Below are 20,371 nucleotides of genomic sequence, written 5' to 3'. Positions count from 1 at the left end.
TATAATTAATAATATTGAGTTATATTAATTTTCTCGATACCAAAATATTAAGGCATCCTGCTCTACGTACTTCAGAGTATGTACAAAAAATACTTATCTACATATTGTGTCTGTGGGAACTTTATGCAAATAGTTGCTGTACACTTCCTACAAAACGTCAGTTACGCTTTAAATGCTTTAGTTTTTGGCAAACGTACAGCATTTTTTAGACCGCATAGCTACAGTTTTGAATGTTGGATTTAGTTTGATATTTGCATATCTTTTTTTATAGACGGTCTCTCTGGTGTACCAACTCTAGGATTTGATTTCCGAATGGATCCATTTCTAAAACTGTACCTATTCTTTATCGGCCAAAATTAATAACCAATAACTTTTAGCTATCGAAAAGTTGCTTAGCAATGTTGTTATTTATTAATAACTGAAAATGTAAAGAACCCCCGACACAAAAACCTATATAAGAAAACTAGAAAAGAGCTGATAACTGTCAAACGGCTGAACCGATTTTCTTCGGTTATAACTAAGAACACTTTCGATCAAGCTACCTTTCAAAAAACAACTAAATTAATATTCATTAATTTAGTTGATGTTAAGTTCTAAAACAACTAAAATTTCCAACTAAATTAAGGTTCATTAGTTTAGGAGCTACAATGCCACAGACAGAAACACAGATACACACGTCAAACTTATAACACCCCTCTTTTTGGGTCGGGAGTTAAAAATAGGTCATACTTATTTTTGATAAATAAAACAACGTTGCTGAGTTTTCTTGTTTTGGTTATTAAATTTGGTTGTAAGTAAATTCAGATCTGACTTTTTATAAAAAAAAAGCATCGTAACTATGATGAGAGCCGATGCTCGTCTAACATTTTGCAGCGATCGGATTCGTTTTAACACGTGACTGGGCACTGGCCGTAGTTTAATAGCCTCGTATATGTAAAGGACTGGCGTGGTACATCCAACCAATTTGCAATAAAACAATATGGCACCCCAGAACAACCCGGCCTGTGACCGCGCGTTTTGCCAGCCTCTAGTTGTATTTTATATTTATCAGTACCGCGGGACCCATTAGGTGAGCCGTGATTTTGTCGCGTTCCAAAATGCTATGTTCCGTTCCCTATGTGGAATTAATCCTCGCCAAATGTTTGGACCTTTTGTATCTAGGTACTTTGTGTATTGGATTTAACTGGATTCCCGAGTTGCTGCAAATTATTTTCGATTGCTCTAATTTTTATAAAGTTTTTATTAGGTTTTTGCGTTCGTATGTTGTCATTCCAGCGAAACTGGTAGCTGGTTTTTTTTTTTTCATTTGTCCGATTGAGTTGAAATTTTAAAAACACGTGTGCTTCGGATGACTATGGATAATTATTGTGATACAATTAATTTCTGTTGATGGAGGTGTGAAGTGGATATTGGAATGGGGACAGTTCTGGTGGCACATAGCAAGTCAACTTTGGACTCATTTGATTTATTTTCATGATTAAAAAATCAACTACAAGGTTGTGATGATGGGCATATGGCAGGAGTTTAGACTAAATATTATCATTAAATGAGTTTATAATTTGGTAATAATCATTAAAAAATTGACTTTAAAAAAGCTTTCTTACGTTTTCTTATTACAAGTCATTGAATGGTACCATAACACTCCAGTATGTCATACTTTTCTATATTACGTATATCTACTAGTTAAAAAACAACGTTGCAGGGTTACATAAACTTAAAAGGGGTCTCTCCGTCACTCGCTCCATACAAACGTAACTAGTTCCAATTTCATTTGAATACTAACCTAACAAAGTCCATGAAATTTTGCAGACATATTGTAGAAACTAATATCTAAGGCTGTGGTTTTCCAGATTTCCGTTAAAATATTCGGTTTCAAAGTTACGCTGTCTTAAAAATTCACATACAAATCTTTGAGCTCCTGTAATTTTAAAACTACATATTTTTTGAAAAATCTAAAACACCACAGGCAAGATATTAGTTTCTAGAATATGTCTGCAAAATTTCATGGACTTTGGTTGCTTAATATTCAAATGAAATTGGAACTACGATTGTATGGAGTAAGTGACGGAGAGAGCCCTGTTAAACACGTTTCAGTAATCCTTCCTTTGAGTCAAGTAATAAACAATAATAGAGTATTTAATCAAAACTTTGTCAAGACTATAATAAATAATATAAGTACGTAGGTGAATAATCGCTCCTTATTGTTCTATAATAACATTTCGAACAATTTACGTAGCTAATAAATAGGTGGGTGGCGACCAAGTTTCTATTCAAAGTTCTAGTTACAATATAACAATACTTATACAAAATATTTTTTCTTTCAATTAATTTACTTTGATCAATGGCCTAGAAACAATAAAACAATGGAATATACAATTCAATAACAGGAGGGCCATTAACAAAATAACTGAAACGAAATTGGTTATATTCATTGCTTTAAATTAATACAGTAATTTTCAATGCCATTATTTATTTATTTTATAACCTAAAATTTTGAATAAAAAAGAAAAAGATGGATTACCTCGTGATTTTACGAGAAGATTATTTATACAATTCTTTAAAAGTTGACTAAATAAAAATACTAACCTACCTCTGTAGTCTCTATTTCTGTAATTTACGTTAGTTTGTGTTATTTTTAGGGTTCCGTATCTCCAAAGGGAAAAAGAAATCCTTATAGGATCACTTTGTTGTCTGTTTGTCCGTCTGTCTGCTGTGTCTGTCAAGAAATTCTATAGAGTACTTCTCGTTGACCCGTTTCCATGAATTTTGGCAGGTACCTATCTTATAGCACAAGTAAAGGAAAAAATCCAAAAACCATTTTTCATCACAAAAAAAAAACTAATTTAATTTACTATCACATAATATAGTTGGCGCAGTCCGTCATAAACTTGCTGTGCCATAAACTTCTACACGTACAAGTACTAGGTTTATCTTGTAAGCTGGTACGGAACCCATCGTGTGCGAGTCCGACTCGCACTTGACCGGTTTTTTTGCAATGTTCTTAGGTATACAACTTATAAAATAAAATCATAATCATCATTATCAAACCATCTACTAAACACGGCTCTCCTCTCAAAATGAGAAAGGTTCTGGTTCACAGTCCACGCTGGCCAAGTGCGGACGGGCAGACTTCACACATATTTGGGAAAACATTATGAAGACCACTCAGGCATGCAGATTTATTTCCGAACACGGAAATGGAAAAATAATATATGGTTACAAATACATTGGCATATCGTAAAAAAGTCTATGTCTAGAATAAAATCCAATCCAAAATCAATAGGACCACATGAATAATTAAAACCACTTTCACCGTTCAAATGTGTTTGTAGCGATATAAGTTTATTTGATTGGAATAAAGTATAAAGTAATATTTTAAAAGGAGGTGGTAATAATTTTACTTTCATTTTGTTGCGCACCAAAAGAATTAATTATCGGTATGTGATGTCACTTCACTAAAAAAAAAATCGTGTCGTGTCGCCTGTCGTGAACAATACTTGCTAGTATGCAATTTATGCAATTCTGTCCTGCATACTACGCTTTATGCCTGCAACAACCAATTAAAAATGTAGACTCACATATTATTCCAGGAATTCGATTACGCGCATTGTTTCTGTATCCAAGCCCGAACGAAAATACATTACATTTAGCACCAGAAAGTAGTAAAAACTAATGGAACAGTGAGCTAGTAAAGTTAAAATGTTGCGGTGTGTATGGCCTGGCTTAATAATTAGATTATTGTGGTTTCTGCTCTAAATAACAATTCGAATGGGTTTCACAAATGAACTGCGCAGCCGACCGTGTTATTTTGGCTATATGATTTTTATTCACGAATTATTTGTGAATTGTTTATTTTTATACTATTAAGCTATATCTTATTTTTACCCGCGACTTTGTCTACGTTTATGAAGGTTTTGTAAAAATCCCATAAGAATATATAGTTAGTATATTATCTATGATCACTTCTTGTAACTATCTACCAGCAAAATCCCATCAAAATTAGTTCGGCTGTACGGAAGATACTCGAAAGAAAATATTATGAGCTTTACAAGTGTAAATTAAAAATTTATAACACCACCGACAAGTGAAGGTTACAGTAACTAGGAAAGAGCTGATAATTTTCAAATGACTGTACCGATTTTCTTGGATTATGGCTAAGAACATTCTCGATCAAGCCACCTTTCAAACAAAAAAAAAAAACTAAATTAAAATCGATTCTTTAGTTTAGGAGCTATCCCACAGAGAGACACACGTCAAACTTATAACACCCTTCTTTTTGGGTCGGGGGTTAATTAGGTAACCATTGTAATATTTTTCCTTTGTACCAAACCTTAAGGCTACTAAGTTTTCTCCCAACAAGTCGGTATAACTAACAGCAGTAGGTACGGTACAGTCAGCACTTAGTAGAGTCGTTCGCCGAGTGGACATGCCAGAGAGTGGTTTGGCACGTGATCTATTCTCCCGGGCAACTTGGTTTAAACTAGACCTAAATTTATTTTGTTTACTGCCAAGTTTATAGTGAAATAAAAGTTAGGTTGGATGTCAACAAAATATAGCTTTCCTGTATCTTTTTGAATTGTACGTAAGTCTGTTTAGGGCCAAATAAAGTTTACCTGACGAATAAATTTGACGTTTTGGCAGTTCTTAACCCCCGACCCTAAAAGAGGGGTGTTATAAGTTTGACGTGTGTATCTGTGTGTCTGTCTGTGGCATCGTAGCTCCTAAACTAATGAACTGATTTCAATTTAGTTTATTTTTGTTTGAAAGGTGGCTTGATCGAGAATGTTCTTAGCTATAAACCAAAAAAATCGGTTCAGCCGTTTGAAAGTTATCAGCTCTTTTCTAGTTACTGTACCTTCACTTGTCGGGGGTGTTATAAATTTTTAATTTACACTTGTTAATTTAGTCTACACTTAACCTAAAAAGGTTTTGTTTAACCGAAATATCACTAATGTACAATGGGTACTTACCTACTAATTTATATTTTCACGTACTGTGACTAAAACCCTAACGCATACGATTCGCTCTTTTAATTTGTACTGAAGGTCATAGGGCCATCATTTCGTGGAAAAACTAGTATCGTGTCAAAGTTAAATGCCGTGAAAATAGCTTAACGTTGAGTCATGACGACAGACTCTGTAGGTACTTACCTACTAAAATAGCAAATACTTGCCATGTCAATAACTGGAGGTCCTAGATACGCTTCTCTGCATAGGTTATTTAGAAAAACTTCAGCGTGGAGTGCTTAGTACACTAAGCGTAGCATTACTAATAATAATTTAGTAAGTATTTACCATTAGGTTGGTTCCGCGGTCTAAACTAGACAAGGCAGGGAATACTGAAGGCGGTGTGTGTACTTTTACACGTTGGTGTGATTAGTTAAACCACGTCTTCTGTATAACTAAGTATAAATTACGTCTGGGACTCAAACGTACCACCTACCTAGTTACTTTTTAATTTAGCAGTTCAGTTAAATCTTGGGAAGAAGCTTGTTTATGTACCTATAATAATTTATTAATCCATATTAATATTACAATAAACCCAAAACTGTGCCTGTTTGTTGATTTATTTGTTTTTGCATCTTTTACGCATTAACACCTATTCCACCAATTGCAACGAAATTTTGCACAATAATGACAATGTATATCCATGTCACTTGGAGTAGGATGTAAATAAAATTGGACATTTTATCGCTGGAAAACAAAAGGTTCCCGCGGGATCTATAAAAACCTAAGCACCGCGAATGAAATTGTGAGCAAAACTTAGTTCTTCATAAAGCTGTCAGCGTCGCTTCTACCCTGTGAAAATGAATGATAAGTAAATGTTGTTTTAATTTGTTTCAGATTTACATTATCAGCCACGACCACCCGCCCCAGAAGGTACGCGATAATACATCATTTTTACTGACGTAGATGTAATTTGTTATAAGCTACAAAGTCATTAATAGCTTTAAGTTATATTTACCCCGTATAGGTACTAGCAATTACCCGTGACTTCACCCACGTTGAATATGAATTAGTTATACCTAATGTTCTTTTTAGTTAAAAGTAACTGCCTTATTTCAAATCAAATGCAAAAGTCTATGCATTTGATAGCAAAATACGAGTACTAGGCACTTGCCCCACTGCCGACGAAGAAGCGACTGATTATTATTTTCTCATTCAAGAAACGCACAATCGATGCATGATTCCGTATCAATAAAAAAGATAAATATTAATAATAATATTGATTACTGACTGCGCATACAGGCGATGTCGGCGAGAACTCTCTCACCACTAGTTTGTCGCAGCGAGAAGAGTTATAATAATAATAATATAATAATAATAAACCTTTTATTTTAAAAAATTAAAGTGAGAAGAGTTATCAAATAAAAAAACTCTCTCCTCAACGCTCTCTTCATGGTCAAAAAACTCGCACAGCTTGTGCACGAATTAAATGAATAATAATATATAGGTGGCCGGTGTGAGTAATGGACCAACAAACTCAAAAAATGAGTAATAGCCCAACGACAAAACTATCCCAGCTACAAACTCGCTTCTCGTTGCTCACCGACTCATTTCTAGTTTTAGCTCAACTTGTTTCTCACTAAGTAAGTAGGTAATCGGAGGCGGTCGGACAGCTGCTATACCTTCAAAGTAAAACAATTTAATACAATAATTATTCAAAGACTGTATAACTAGTTAAAAATATAATTAGATGTCGTCGCATTGTACGCTTAGAACATGAAAAGCCTTATCTCTGGTCCACACGTGTTCATTGTGTGGGCGATGCCGACGGAGCAAGGGGCAAAATTATTTTCGTCATAATTGAACAGTACTTGATCTCTTTAGCCTCTTTCACAACATATACTTAAATGAGATGTTCACGTAAAATGTTATACTTATTTAACATTAACGCGGCGGTCTCCGTTTTCGTCGATACTAAAGTTTACTAAAATGGAATTAAGTTAGGAACGCATGGATCGAAAAATTTGAAATTAATATATAATATTTTTCATTATATCCCCTTGGATTTGGTCCGATTAAAACATGATTGGACAAACTTTCCTCGATAGAAAAAAAATCAGAAGTTTGGTCTAAAACCTTAGACTTTTGGGTTTTTCTCTTTAATGACAAAGCTCTTAAAGACGTAACTTTCACCATAGGTGTAAAACAATCAAATAAATAATTCGGTCCGATCATTTCACAGTAAGTGCTATATTTCAAATTATATTCTAAATTATTTGATTTCACGCTTCCTCGCTTATTCTCTTCAAATCGCGTACAGAGCGAGTACAAAGAATTTTCGACCCTATTGTTGAGTCTTATGGGCCGTAATTACGTTATCTTGTCAGTCATACCCGTCGCCTCAGCGCGGCAGGACCTGTTTCGGGTTTCATAAGCATTTTGTCATACTGTAATTGTACAGAATGCCATAGAGTAGTAAATTCAGTACTATGTTATAAAGTATTTTTATTTAGGATTTTTCTAGATTTTAAGATAAGTTTATATTGTGCATTTATTACATTAAAAAAGTAATTATTTTAAAAAGAATGCAGTAAACAGTACATTGCAGTGTAGTGAAGCTAATATTAGGTCATTATAGACCAGGACTTATAATTTGAAAATAAAAATTAATTAATCTGAGTGCTCTATCCCGGTAGCTCAAAGATCAAAAACCAAACTTGTAAAATGCATAAGTATTAGAAGATAAGATGGAAAAAAAACTTTATTGATATCAATTTAAAGGTTTTTAGGGGAAAGTACTAATTATTATGAAAATAGGATGAGAGGAGACCGCGTATAAGCAAGCGTAGTGTAGGACGTCCTCCAGCACGATGGACTGATGATATAAAGCGGCTGGCGCTCTTTAGGGAAGGCCCATGTCCAACAGTGGACATCCACGGGCTCATAATGATGATGATGATGATCATGATTATTATGAAAATGACATCCACTTTCAAGTCCGAGATGTTTATCCAAGGTGTTATAATTTTTAGTTTCTTCACTTGCTATGCAATGATATCATTTATTAGGGTTCCGTACCTCAAAAAGAAAAGCGGAACGCTTATAGGATCAATTTGCTGTCTGTTTGTCTGTCTATCTAACTGTATGTCTGTCTATCTGTCCGCCTGTCAGTCTGTTTTGTCCGTGTGTGTTGTGTCTGTCAGGAAAACCTATAGGGTACTTCCCGTTGACCTAGAATCATGAAATTTGGCAAAAACCATGAATTTATGGGTTCATTAAAAAACAATGTGTTTCAATTTTCAAAGTAAGATAACTATACCAAGTGGGGTATCATATAAAAGGGTTTTACCTGAACATTCTAAAACTGATTTTAATTTATTTTTAAGCATAATAGTTTTTGATTTATCTTGCAAAATGTCGGAAAAATACCTGAGTACGGATACGGAAACTTGGTGCGCGAGTCTGACTCGCACTTGGCTGGTTTTTTTATGTATATACGTCACTAAGTAGTCAATAATAAGTTTGACTAAAAATTTCAGTGTCATAAATGTTTTATAGATCAAAAAAATAATCATACTATTAAATATTCCTTCAACTTAGACCTTATTGTCACAGCTTAAAAGTTGAAAATGTGCAAAACAAAATTTCATACGTACTTAATACTTTTTCTCATAAAACTAGTTCAATTTACAAGAAATGAAAGATCCTATTGTGTTTGCCTTTGTCAATACAAAGGATCTTTGTGGCTTTTGTGTTCTCACTCACGTATACTAACATTAAAATATCGATGTTAAAATATTCGTTGTAAAACTTACCTTATGCAGTTATTCTTAAAGTATACATTAAATTGTTATTAGGACGAGAGTTGCTTCGTTTTGGAATGCCAAATCAGTGTATCAATTTTTCTTGTTTTGAATCGAAAGGTAAGAACAGTAATAAAATGTAACTACTGAAATCGTTTGTTCGTAGCTTTTATAGGTTCGTGAGAAGTAGTATTGTTGTATGATAATTTGGTCAATTTACAGATCAAATTTCTCAAAATCCTGTCTTAGTGCGGGTCTACGTTATATAGAGAACCAACTGCACCTTTTCAAACTTCAAAATCCCATCAGGACCAGTCCTGGCACAATTGTTAGTTAGTGGTAGTACCTTTTCACCCCCACTTTTTTTCATATTACATCCGTTAGGTCAATTTTTTTCGTATAAAATGTAGCCTATGTTACCCGGATTTACACCTCATTCATCAAAATCAGCCCAGTAGTTTCGGCGCTACGGTGGAACACACAGAATCTGGATACAACACACACACACATACATATACAGACTGCTAAAATCATAACTCTTCCTTTAGGCTTTGCCGCAATGGGGTAAAAAAACAGGCTGAATTGAGAACCACCTTCTTTTTGGAAGTTGGTTAAAAATTAAAAAAGGAGCAAGCAACAGACCATTTAGACTATTTACTTTTCCAGACGTTTTAGATACTATCTCATTCAGCGTTTATGTCATCCAACTATGTAATTTGACGTCTGGCTAATGAGGTGTTCTAATCATACAGACTATTCACAATTCCAGACGTTTTGCTACTTGTGCATTCTGTTTTTATGGCATACAGCTAAGTTGACTCTCTGCTGACTGGGTAATCTGCTTTGATGTCATCTAGCTGAATTGTCTATTGGCTTACTAGGCACTTTGCTTTCATGTCAGTCAACGTAAAATTGTCTTTTAGCGAAAAGGTAATGTTCTCTTTTTCTGGATGCCTAATGATAGGCATCCAGAAAAAGAGCTCAGCTTCTGAATTAGAGAACATAATTACTACAAATTTAAAATTTGAATCAATGGCCCGAATCTGAATATAACAAAAAAGCTATAAAATATTTTAATCTCTGTCTTGACTTTGTTCAGTATCATATAAAAACATTTCTCCAGCGCTTTGACTTTGAACCTTAACGTAAACAGTTAAGTTAGCGTATTGAATGTGTACATACCTACTTATGCTCTTTTGGAATATTTCACCTAATTAGTTAACTTTTATGGCTATTAGCTCCGAGCGGGCCGGTTTGACTGTAACCATATTGAATAAACAAAAACAAGGATTATAAACAAAACAGCTTTTTATACAACACGAAATATATTATAATGTTATCCTGTTATGGCTGCAGGTGCATATAATCTCTTTCAGGTGTTTTTGCACGCCTAGCGCGTGTGATATTTTTTTACTGTAAACGTTTTGATAATATGAAAAAATAGGATTTTACGATCTCGGTAATTAGTGAAATGCAATAAATAGTTACTTGTGTAATGTCCGTGCTAACTATATTTTCATTGAATTTCAGTTGAGTGTAATTTCTATAATCTCAGCATCTATAATAGCAATAAGATATAGAAAATATAAGATTTACCTATAAATGTAAGTAATTAGGAATGACAGTATTATCATTATCAATAAGTGAAAATTTCAGAAACTTGGACTTGTCTATGCTATAATCTTTTATCCATGTGAAGTATCTTCTTTCAAGGCCAAATGTAATGGTCACCACAGTAATGACCAAAACTGGCAGATAGGGGTTTATAATGAGAACGTTAACGTAAAATAGACCTTAACCGCCTTGTTTTATAGCTCAAATTAATCCATTCATGTATAGCCAGTCAGACAGAACCAGAAATTAAAATCGGTGTAATTGAATTTAGGACCTTAAGTCAAGGTTATTTAGGCCCATTTTAATTTAATGTTACTGTGTGTGTGTGATCTCATTCTATGAAAGTTGGTGAAATGTTGAATCTCCTACTATAATAAGCATACAGGTTGAAAAAGACACCTATTAGCATGATTGTAAATAGATCTCATTCATTATTTCTCGTTGTTGACAAAACAATAAAAGTACATTATAATATTGTTGTTTTTTTTTTTTATCAGTGACTGTTTACTAACTAATGATAGTAACTTGGCAACAGTGTGCATTAAAATCCATACTAATATTATAAATGCGAAAGTGTGTCTGTCTGTCTGCTACGTTTTCACGGCCCAACCACTGAACCGATTTTAATGAAATTTGGTACAGACTTGGGATACATCCCGGAGAAGGACATAGGCTACTTTTTATCCCGGAAAAATGAAGAGTTCCTACGGGATTAAAAAAAACCGAAATCAACGCAGGCGAAGCCGCAGGGATCCTCTAGTAGTATATAAAACAATATTTAACTTGTACACATATTTTTTATAGATACGCAATGTTATATATTACAATAAAGTAACCCAGCGAAGTCGAATGTAATCGATTCTGATGATGCCTACAGATTAATTTTTTTAAATAAATTTTTAATTATTTCATAATAAATATTTTTTATCACTATAACTTTGAATTTTAAACTTATACATAACTTGACTTTTTACTCCATCGTAAACACTGAAGTGGGGTGACGTAATGATTAAATGCAGGAGCGATGTGAAAATAATAATCTACACTGTGGCGATGCGCAACCGGTTCAGGGGCGTCTAAGAGAGATGCCGATACAATGTGTATCGCCATCTCTAGATTTGAAATTATACCTGGAATATACCGTCCCCTTAAGTCAAATGTTTTGATCTGTGACTATTGCACGATGTTAAACCAAATGTGACTTATATGATGATGAAACCATACCTAGGTTTTTAACTTTTAAATTTAAAGAAAAACAAGAAAAAGCATTATTTTAAAATAGATGATGCCCGCGACTTCGTCCGTGGAGATTTAGGTTTTTAAAATTACTTGAACTGTTTGATTTTCCGAGGTAAGAAGTTGTCTATGTCAGTTTTCGGGATGCAAGGTACTTACCTCAGTACATATAAATCGGTTAAACGGATGTGCCTTTAAGAATCCCGTGGGACCCCTTCTTCCGGAAAAGTAGCCTATGTCCTGCTCCGAAATCAAAAAAAGCAAATTTCATCAAAATCTGTTAAAATGTTGGGCCGTGAAAAGCTAGCAGACAGACAGACACACTTACGCATTTATAATATTAGTATGGATCAAAACGATGACGATTTTTTAAAAATTGAAAATAAAACAAAATTTACAATTTATACGCAAAAATTACTGAAATATAATGCCATGTTAACACAGACTGCAACGAAATTCAAAATTGCCAAACTATCCTAATTAAACATCGTCACATCGTTGGCTCAGTGTATTTAGAACTTTACAAGCCTTATCTTTGGTCTGCACGAGTACATAGTGCGGGTGACATGCCAACTACTGCGAGAACAGCAAAATTGCTTTGTTCAGACTTTGGGAGGGCGCGGCCCACATTAACCTCTCAAGCCCGTCCCATATTACATTTTATCATCTAACTACATCATTTAACGAATAGAAAATGCTCGTATTTTACACGAGGATGACAAAAAAGTCGAAAGGAGTGGCTCATTTTATTAACCCCCGACCCAAAAAGAGGGGTGTTATAAGTTTGACGTGTGTATCTGTGTATCTGTGTATCTGTGTGTCTGTGTATCTGTGTATCTGTCTGCGGCATCGTAGCGCCTAAACGAATGAACCGATTTTAATTTACTTTTTTTGTTTGAAAGGTGGCTTGATCGAGAGTGTTCTTAGCTATAATCCAAAAAAATTGGTTCAGCCATTTAAAAGTTATCAGCTCTTTTCTAGTTTTCTTGTAGAAAAGAAGGTTAACTAACCGTTAGGTTCATAATATTATGTCAATTGAAAAATGTCAAGCTGTCGAGATGGACGTTGCCTAGATACATAATTATTTATTTGAAAATGATGTTTTGGAAAACTCGAATACCTTGGATAGCTATAATCCTAGAAAATCAGTTCAGCCGTTTGAAAGTTAGCAGCTCTTTTCTAGTAACTGTAACCTTCACTTGTTGGGGGTGTTATAAATTTTTAATTTACACTTGTTTTAGCGTTTTATTTGATAGCACAGACACTAACTACAACCATAATAAATCGAATGCTTTAATTTAAAACATAAATAATATTATACAAAAACATACGAGCAAATTTTCACATCTTAGCAGACAACGCTACTTTACTCTGTAGTCTAGTAATACTACTGGAGTTTATCGAAAAAAAAAATTAATAGCTTTAAATACCTTATCAAGTTCGGAAAATATTAACTGTGCAGCTTCGAATTAGACTTTGCAAAGACCAAAAAAATATTTATATACTTACTTAAAAACTTACCACTAATAATGATATTTTTTTTAATATTTTAAGTTAATCTTTTTAAGTGTTTATGTAAATAAATATTTAATTTTGTTCTATGAGTTTTATCAAGTCTTAACGAAATCTTTTTTTAATAAAATATATCATGTTAGTCAAAAAATTTACTATATAAACAAAACAATGTTTGGGTATTTTAACGCTACGGAAAATCATATAAAATGTATGTAATATCGAGTAATAAATCATGAAAAGGGTAGAACAGTAGCCTATAAATATGCATCGTATTTCTTGTAATATGTTTTGTGCCTGGTTGTTTTTATTAACTCGATAAAATATAAAAAAGACAATTTCAGAAAATGCTTCACTGATCAAAGCAAATGTAAACGTACGTTTCACCTTTCAGCCTAATTACGAAAAGTTAATTGGGACTTTCTGTGGTTCCCTTTATGAAAAGGAAAACGAGCGGTCAAGTGTGAATCGAATTTGCGAAATAATTTGATAGTCTGCCTGATGGACTAAGAACCAGCGCGTGCAAGACCTTCGTTATTTTATAAAAGCTTTAAATTTCTCCGCGTGTTGTCTCCAACATAGGGAGGAACGACCTGTGACTATGAAGTTTGGATCAGGGTGGCTTTGGGAGATAACAGGTCTTAAAAATCTTGACATGACAAGATTTCTAATACTATTCCGAAGAAAATATAAAAAAAAAATTAGACTTTATACTTTGATATAACATTTTTACACCTTTTTTACCAGTTATCTCCCAAAGACTCTCTGTCTATGATTTTAACGCATACATTTTAAAAATGAAACTAATTTAGTTTTCTGGGAAAAGGGCAAGGAAGGAAAAGAATACTTTCCTTTTCCTTCTTTCTGGTTTTTTTTATATGGATATAAAAAAAATTATATGGATTTTTTATATGGAAATTGTAAACGAATAATTACCTACTCGTATATCCATCCCAACGCAACTATTTCATTACAACAGTCTTTGTTGATCTACAAAACGACGACGAAAACTGCATTTAAAGTTTAGTAGGTAGAGACAGACAGAGAGAAGAAGATATTAAAACCTTTGATAGTTATATTTTATTTTCATGATTTAACAAACATACAATATTTGCAATGCTGTCATATCCACTCCTAGCACAAGCTATACGCTTAGTTGGAAAGAAAAGAGGAATATAAATCATGATTAACATGGCGAATACTCATTTTAAAAAGTATAGACGTACAGAAAATTTCGCTTTCTATTTATATAAGTTTGTATTCAACTCACCACCAGCCCCTTTCATTTATAGCTTTAAGGAAAAAATATATAAACGGAGCTACTTACCGATAATTTATACAGTTCGAGCGCGGCTGAGAGAGCGGCGAATATCCTAATTTTCTTCAATTCACGAGGCATCCGCCATCATTTTTATCTCCCCTCCTGTCTCCATTTATATCAGCCGTCTACAGCGAACCACGTTCTAGAATTTTGTTTGTTTCTTTCGAAATTGTTATTTCCGCCTGCTTTCGTATCTGTAAGCGGATTCGTCTACAGCCTTTATAAAAGTCGAGGAAATGAATTCTTGGCTAAATCCCGACGCTTGATCTTATTTCGTGGAAGATAAATCTAATGTATATGTCTTTGGTGTTGAATAAGGTGATATTATTTCGATTTAGTTTTCGTATGGGATTTTTTAAACTGAAAGCTTTTTTTTGTTTTGCTACACCGCATTTCAAAAGATTCCTATTTGCTGATATAATTTCTGAACAAGTGAACGCTATAGGGAAATCCAATTATTTTCATATTAATTCAATTTTTACTCTATCTATTTTATATTATAATGCAAATAAAATATAATAATGATAATGACTGACTGATTTTCGGAGACTAGCTAACTACGCAGGAGATATTATACTACATACATAAGTATGTGTGCAAACACTCTCTATTTCCTCACTTCTGTGTACTCTCTATTCTCTCACTCCCATAATCGGTACGATGGAACGGCAATAAGTCCAGGCCAAAACACAGCAGCTTTAGGTATGTTCCTGAGAACATTGAGAAGTTATCATAATATTATTATGACTGCAACTATAAAGGTTATCTTTGATAATTAAAACTCTTGGAAGTCCATTGTGTGTACAGCAAACGTAAGCTTAAAGGATGAAAGTTGTGCAATACAACCAAAAGCATTTTCAACTTCAGAATTGAGAAGAAAATTGTAAATTAACTTTTGCTAAAGCGTTGTGTGAGTTCGCGCTCGACAATCTCTGCTCAGAATTTTAACTAGGCGATAGAGATCGGTAATCCCAAATCCAGAGGCTGCTAACACAATGCGGTGGTAAAGCGGATATTCGCATCTCATTTAAGTCCGCCTTTAATAATTTAGTCACGAATTCAACTCCTCAGGTAGAAAATTGGGAATTGCGTGATTCTTCGGAGTTTGGTTGAGTTTAATCATGCTCCTTTAGACTTGGATCGTTTTGTTTACGCAATTGTTTTATTGTTTTATGGCGGCGAATGTAAAATTTTATTAAATTAATATCATTATCATCTTATCCCATTGCCGGTACATTACAAGCACAGCTCTCCTTACAAAATGATAAAGGTTTAAGCCATAATATAATCCATCACGCTGGCCAAGCAGGGATTGGGAAACCATGAGAATATTATGGAAAACTCTCAAGCGTGCAGGTTTCCTAACGATGTTTTCATTCATCATTAAGTCAACTGATATTTAATTGCTCAAAACGAACGTTACTTCGAAAATATAGAGGTGCGAATCCTGGGCCCACCAAATAGGAAGCTAAAGTCTGAAGGTTATTATCATTACTTCTGTATTAAAATTGATTAATAAATTAAAATACATAAATTAAATTATAACTTTGTGTTTTAACATAATAAAAATTAATGTTTTTGTATTTATGTAAACTAAATTGCTATAATTTTTATAATTTTTATGCTGAAAAAGAATACCTATTCGCAATTATAATGAATAGGTAACCATCGAGTTTCTTGCCAGTTCTTTTGCATAGCTCGTAACGTTATCCACATTTACCTATACTACTGTTTTGATCATTCAGAAAGTTTTCAAGAAGTCTTACCTATTTATTAAATGACGTTGTTTTGTATCCAGGCTACTTAGTTTTTGCAGCAACATTCTATGGATTTTCTCGTAGCACTTTGTATTACCGTATATATTACTATGTGAATAGTAGCTGGCTTTCAAACGCGCTGGGGGAGGGTCTCACGCAGTTATGAACGTTATAATACCTGGGTGTTTTTTCACCCATAAAAGTCACGAAGAGAAGTGGAGGATTTATTCATAACTACCAGATGCCTGCAACTTCATCCGCGTTTTTATAAAATTTCGTGGAAACTCTTTGACTTTCCGGGAAAAAGCCTATTTTATCCGTTGCTTGATTGCAGCAAGGTTGAAAAACAAACACACACTTTCACATTTATCATAAGGGTAGTGATAACCTTTATGGATTAAAATGTATAAGTTACAGTGCCCGGCAAATAGCTTGAACATTGACGCGACTGGCTTACGAATGGCGGGTGCACGCGATTGGTTGATTAGTCTGCGCGGGTGCATGCCATTGGTTAATTGTAGTTAGCACCCAAGTGGTTTGCCGGGCATTGTATTTATAAGATTTTTCAAACTAGTTCCGTTTTTAGAGGCCTGTGAGAAGACGTTTTGTCGGTGGGGAGCCGAGTGCGTCTCTCTTGGTGACGGTCGTGCGCACTGCGCGTGTCCTACTAGCTGCCCGTCCTCAAGCGCGCCTGTGTGCTCCACAGCGGGAAGAACATATCGAAACCATTGCCACTTACGTAAGGAGGCGTGTGAAAGACGGCTCAACTTGCGCGTCAAGCATGAGGGTGAATGTGGTAAGTATCGATATTTTAGCTCTTGAACCGCACTCGATGAACGGTGAACCCTTGTGCCCTGCCCTAATGCCCTAATGACTCCTAAGTGCATGTTCATGTTAATTCGCGGGTGCGAGTAATATCATTGTATGAAGTAGGTATATGTATGTAACACCCAAATTTTTTAAAGTATTCAAATTACGTGAGCTTTTATACAAAAATTGGTAGGTACTGATTTCATTTAATATACCCTAGCTATTTACATTTTTTATCAATGTAATAAGAGAAAAAGAGGTACACACTTACTATAAAACGTTTTTATCAAGCCACCTTCTTGCTGGTCTTTTTTTTTGGTACCTACTTACACATTTTAGATTTTTTTGCGAAGAACTGTCAACAAATAAACTATGTGTGATGTAACTTTGTGCTTGAGCATGGTGTTTGTAGGCTAAGCATCTAGGTAGAACTAAAATTTGAAGTTAGTTAATATTCATTGCCCGACCTTTTTTAGCAATATAAAAAAAATGCAAGCACTCCAAATTAGCTCTTATATTAGTCTCGAGACATTAGAAATGATGCTATTCTCAAAAATCATAAAATGTAAAGTATGGAAGTAGGTAATGATAAATGTGATAATATAAATCTTTACTTGTGAGTTCTATAGCGATGTTATTATAAAGGTATATTATCAAGCAACATACATGAAAGCGTATAAAAATAAAATAAGTAAAGATAATAATATGTGAATAAAAAAAAAGTTTGGATAGAATCAGGCGTTACTTTGCGGAAGTTCATGTTTAGCAAGAAACAGTTAAAAATTATTTTGCTATAATCCGCCAACAGGATAAATCTGTATGGTCAAACATGCAGTTACAAGCTAAGCACCGCTTACCTCCCCAACCAAGCAATAAAGCCAAGTTCCCAAGCAAGCACTGCCACCACCATTCACATGCAACACCACACAAGACTTTTCCACTACTCTCGACGCACGTTTCGCCCCGACACCGGAGCATCCTCAGGAGATTTCGACTTTACAATGCTGTATTGTCAAGTGACGTTCTAATCAAATGCGCGGTATTATATACTGTTATTTAGTCCCACAACTGTTGCCCCGCCCATTACCCCCCTCACCCCCTGTACTACCCCCGCACCCCTCCAGTCTACCCCTTTCAAACAAACGAAGCAACGGTGAATTTGAAACATTAACTTGTTCATTGAGTAATTTAAATTGATTATTATTATTATGTTTTATTATTTTTAATTGTTCGAACATGCTCAATCGAAGACCTTTATCGCAAGTGTGTAGGATTTTATATGAATGGTCGGATGATAATTTGTGTCCACTATCTAGGAGATGTTTAGCAAAATGTGATTTTTGGGGTTGGTTGTTCCTAACCGCGGCTAAATATTCTTTGTAACGTGTTTCAAATTTACGACCCGTTTGACCGATATATGTGGCTTTGCAGTCTGAGCATTCGAGTTTATAAATGTATTATTAGTCCTAAATGCAACATGTTGCATTTAGGACTAATAATACACTTAAAAATATTTGCAACGGTAAAGATAAATTAAACAACAAACAAAAATCCGGCATTTATAAACTCGAATGCTCAGACTGCAAAGCCACATATATCGGTCAAACGGGTCGTAAATTTGAAACACGTTACAAAGAACATTTAGCCGCGGTTAGGAACAACCAACCCCAAAAATCACATTTTGCTAAACATCTCCTAGATAGTGGACACAAATTATCATCCGACCATTCATATAAAATCCTACACACTTGCGATAAAGGTCTTCGATTGAGCATGTTCGAACAATTAGAAATAATAAAACATAATAATAATAATCAATTTAAATTACTCAATGAACAAGTTAATGTTTCAAATTCACCGTTGCTTCGTTTGTTTGAAAGGGGTAGACTGGAGGGGTGCGGGGGTAGTACAGGGGGTGAGGGGGGTAATGGGCGGGGCAACAGTTGTGGGACTAAATAACAGTATATAATACCGCGCATTTGATTAGAACGTCACTTGACAATACAGCATTGTAAAGTCGAAATCTCCTGAGGATGCTCCGGTGTCGGGGCGAAACGTGCGTCGAGAGTAGTGGAAAAGTCTTGTGTGGTGTTGCATGTGAATGGTGGTGGCAGTGCTTGCTTGGGAACTTGGCTTTATTGCTTAGTTGGGGAGGTAAGCGGTGCTTAGCTTGTAACTGCATGTTTGACCATACAGATTTATCCTGTTGGCGGATTATAGCAAAATAATTTTTAACTGTTTCTTGCTAAAAAAAAAGTTGAAAAAACTATAACCCGACTACGGAAAAATGAGACAACTTGAACCCGACTTGGCACAAATACAATAAACTAAAAAGAAAGAAACAAGATTGTGCTTAGTGCTATCATCCTCTTCATCGTCTTGAGTAAGATTCAATACAAATGCCGTGGTCGTGCGTTGTCAACAGCGTATTTCTTATCCTTGATTGACGGAATTCCCAATGATTTTATTTGTCTACCAAATTAGAATATTTTCTTTTTGCTGTCGACAACGCACGACCACGGCATTTGTATTGAATCTTACTCAAGACGATGAAGACGATGATAGCACTAAGCACAATCTTGTTTCTTTCTTTTTAGTTTATTGTATTTGTGCCAAGTCGGGTTCAAGTTGTCTCATTTTTCCGTAGTCGGGTTATAGTTTTTTCAACTTTTTTTTTATTTGAAACTTTTCCGTTGTCTATGATGCGATGACCAACCGAGGTCTCGTGAATGACCAATAGGTGGCGCTGTATAAGAAATAATAATTATAATAAAAAATGATTTTCTGTCGCTTGGTATATTTTAATAATAACTATATTTATATTTATGAACTCAAAATTTTCTCCTCTTTCACTGGACATCTCACTCGACACAATAGCAATTAATTTTTTTTAAGACCCTCACTTTTTTTGATGTAACATCCATCTGGCCGATTTTTTTCGTATAAAATATAGCCTATGTCACCCGGGCCTTTACAACGAATCGATTGACACCTCATTCATCAAAATCGGCCCAGTAGTTTAGGCGCTACGGTGGAACACACAGAATCTGGATACATACATACATACATACATACATACATACATAGACTGCTAAAATCATAACCCTTCCTTTCGGCTTTGCCGTAGTCGGGTAAAAAATAAAGCAAGCAGGCGGACTAAAAATAAAAATCTGTGACTATACTATAGATATCTTTCACACATAAAGAACAGGTCAAGTGCGAATCAGAATCGCACACGAAACGTGTTTCGTACCATCGTATAAGAAATAATATTTTTACTTAATTTCTTTTTAATTACCATAACGGCCATTCAAAAAAAAAATATGTGTCGATAAAACGGCATACACACTGTGAAAATTCAGCTCTCTCACT

At 34.6% G+C, this 20,371-nt stretch overlaps 1 protein-coding gene across 6 annotated transcripts in view; it reads left to right on the top strand.

The window, feature by feature from the left end:
• LOC123869807 (agrin-like) overlaps window positions 1-20,371 on the top strand; it is an 85,191-nt gene that overhangs the window by 19,517 nt on the left and 45,303 nt on the right. For all 6 annotated transcript variants that reach the window (XM_045912882.1, XM_045912865.1, XM_045912894.1 and 3 more), the window contains exons 3-4: window positions 5,844-5,879; window positions 16,776-16,985. In XM_045912882.1, coding sequence (XP_045768838.1) covers window positions 5,844-5,879; window positions 16,776-16,985 — 246 coding nt within the window. The remainder of the gene's footprint in view (window positions 1-5,843; window positions 5,880-16,775; window positions 16,986-20,371) is intronic.

The sequence above is a fragment of the Maniola jurtina genome, chromosome 2 (assembly GCF_905333055.1).
Source record: "Maniola jurtina chromosome 2, ilManJurt1.1, whole genome shotgun sequence".
Lineage (NCBI taxonomy): Eukaryota > Metazoa > Arthropoda > Insecta > Lepidoptera > Nymphalidae > Maniola > Maniola jurtina.
Note: the sequence above shows the minus strand (reverse complement) of the source record. Positions and strands in the feature narration are given on the sequence as shown.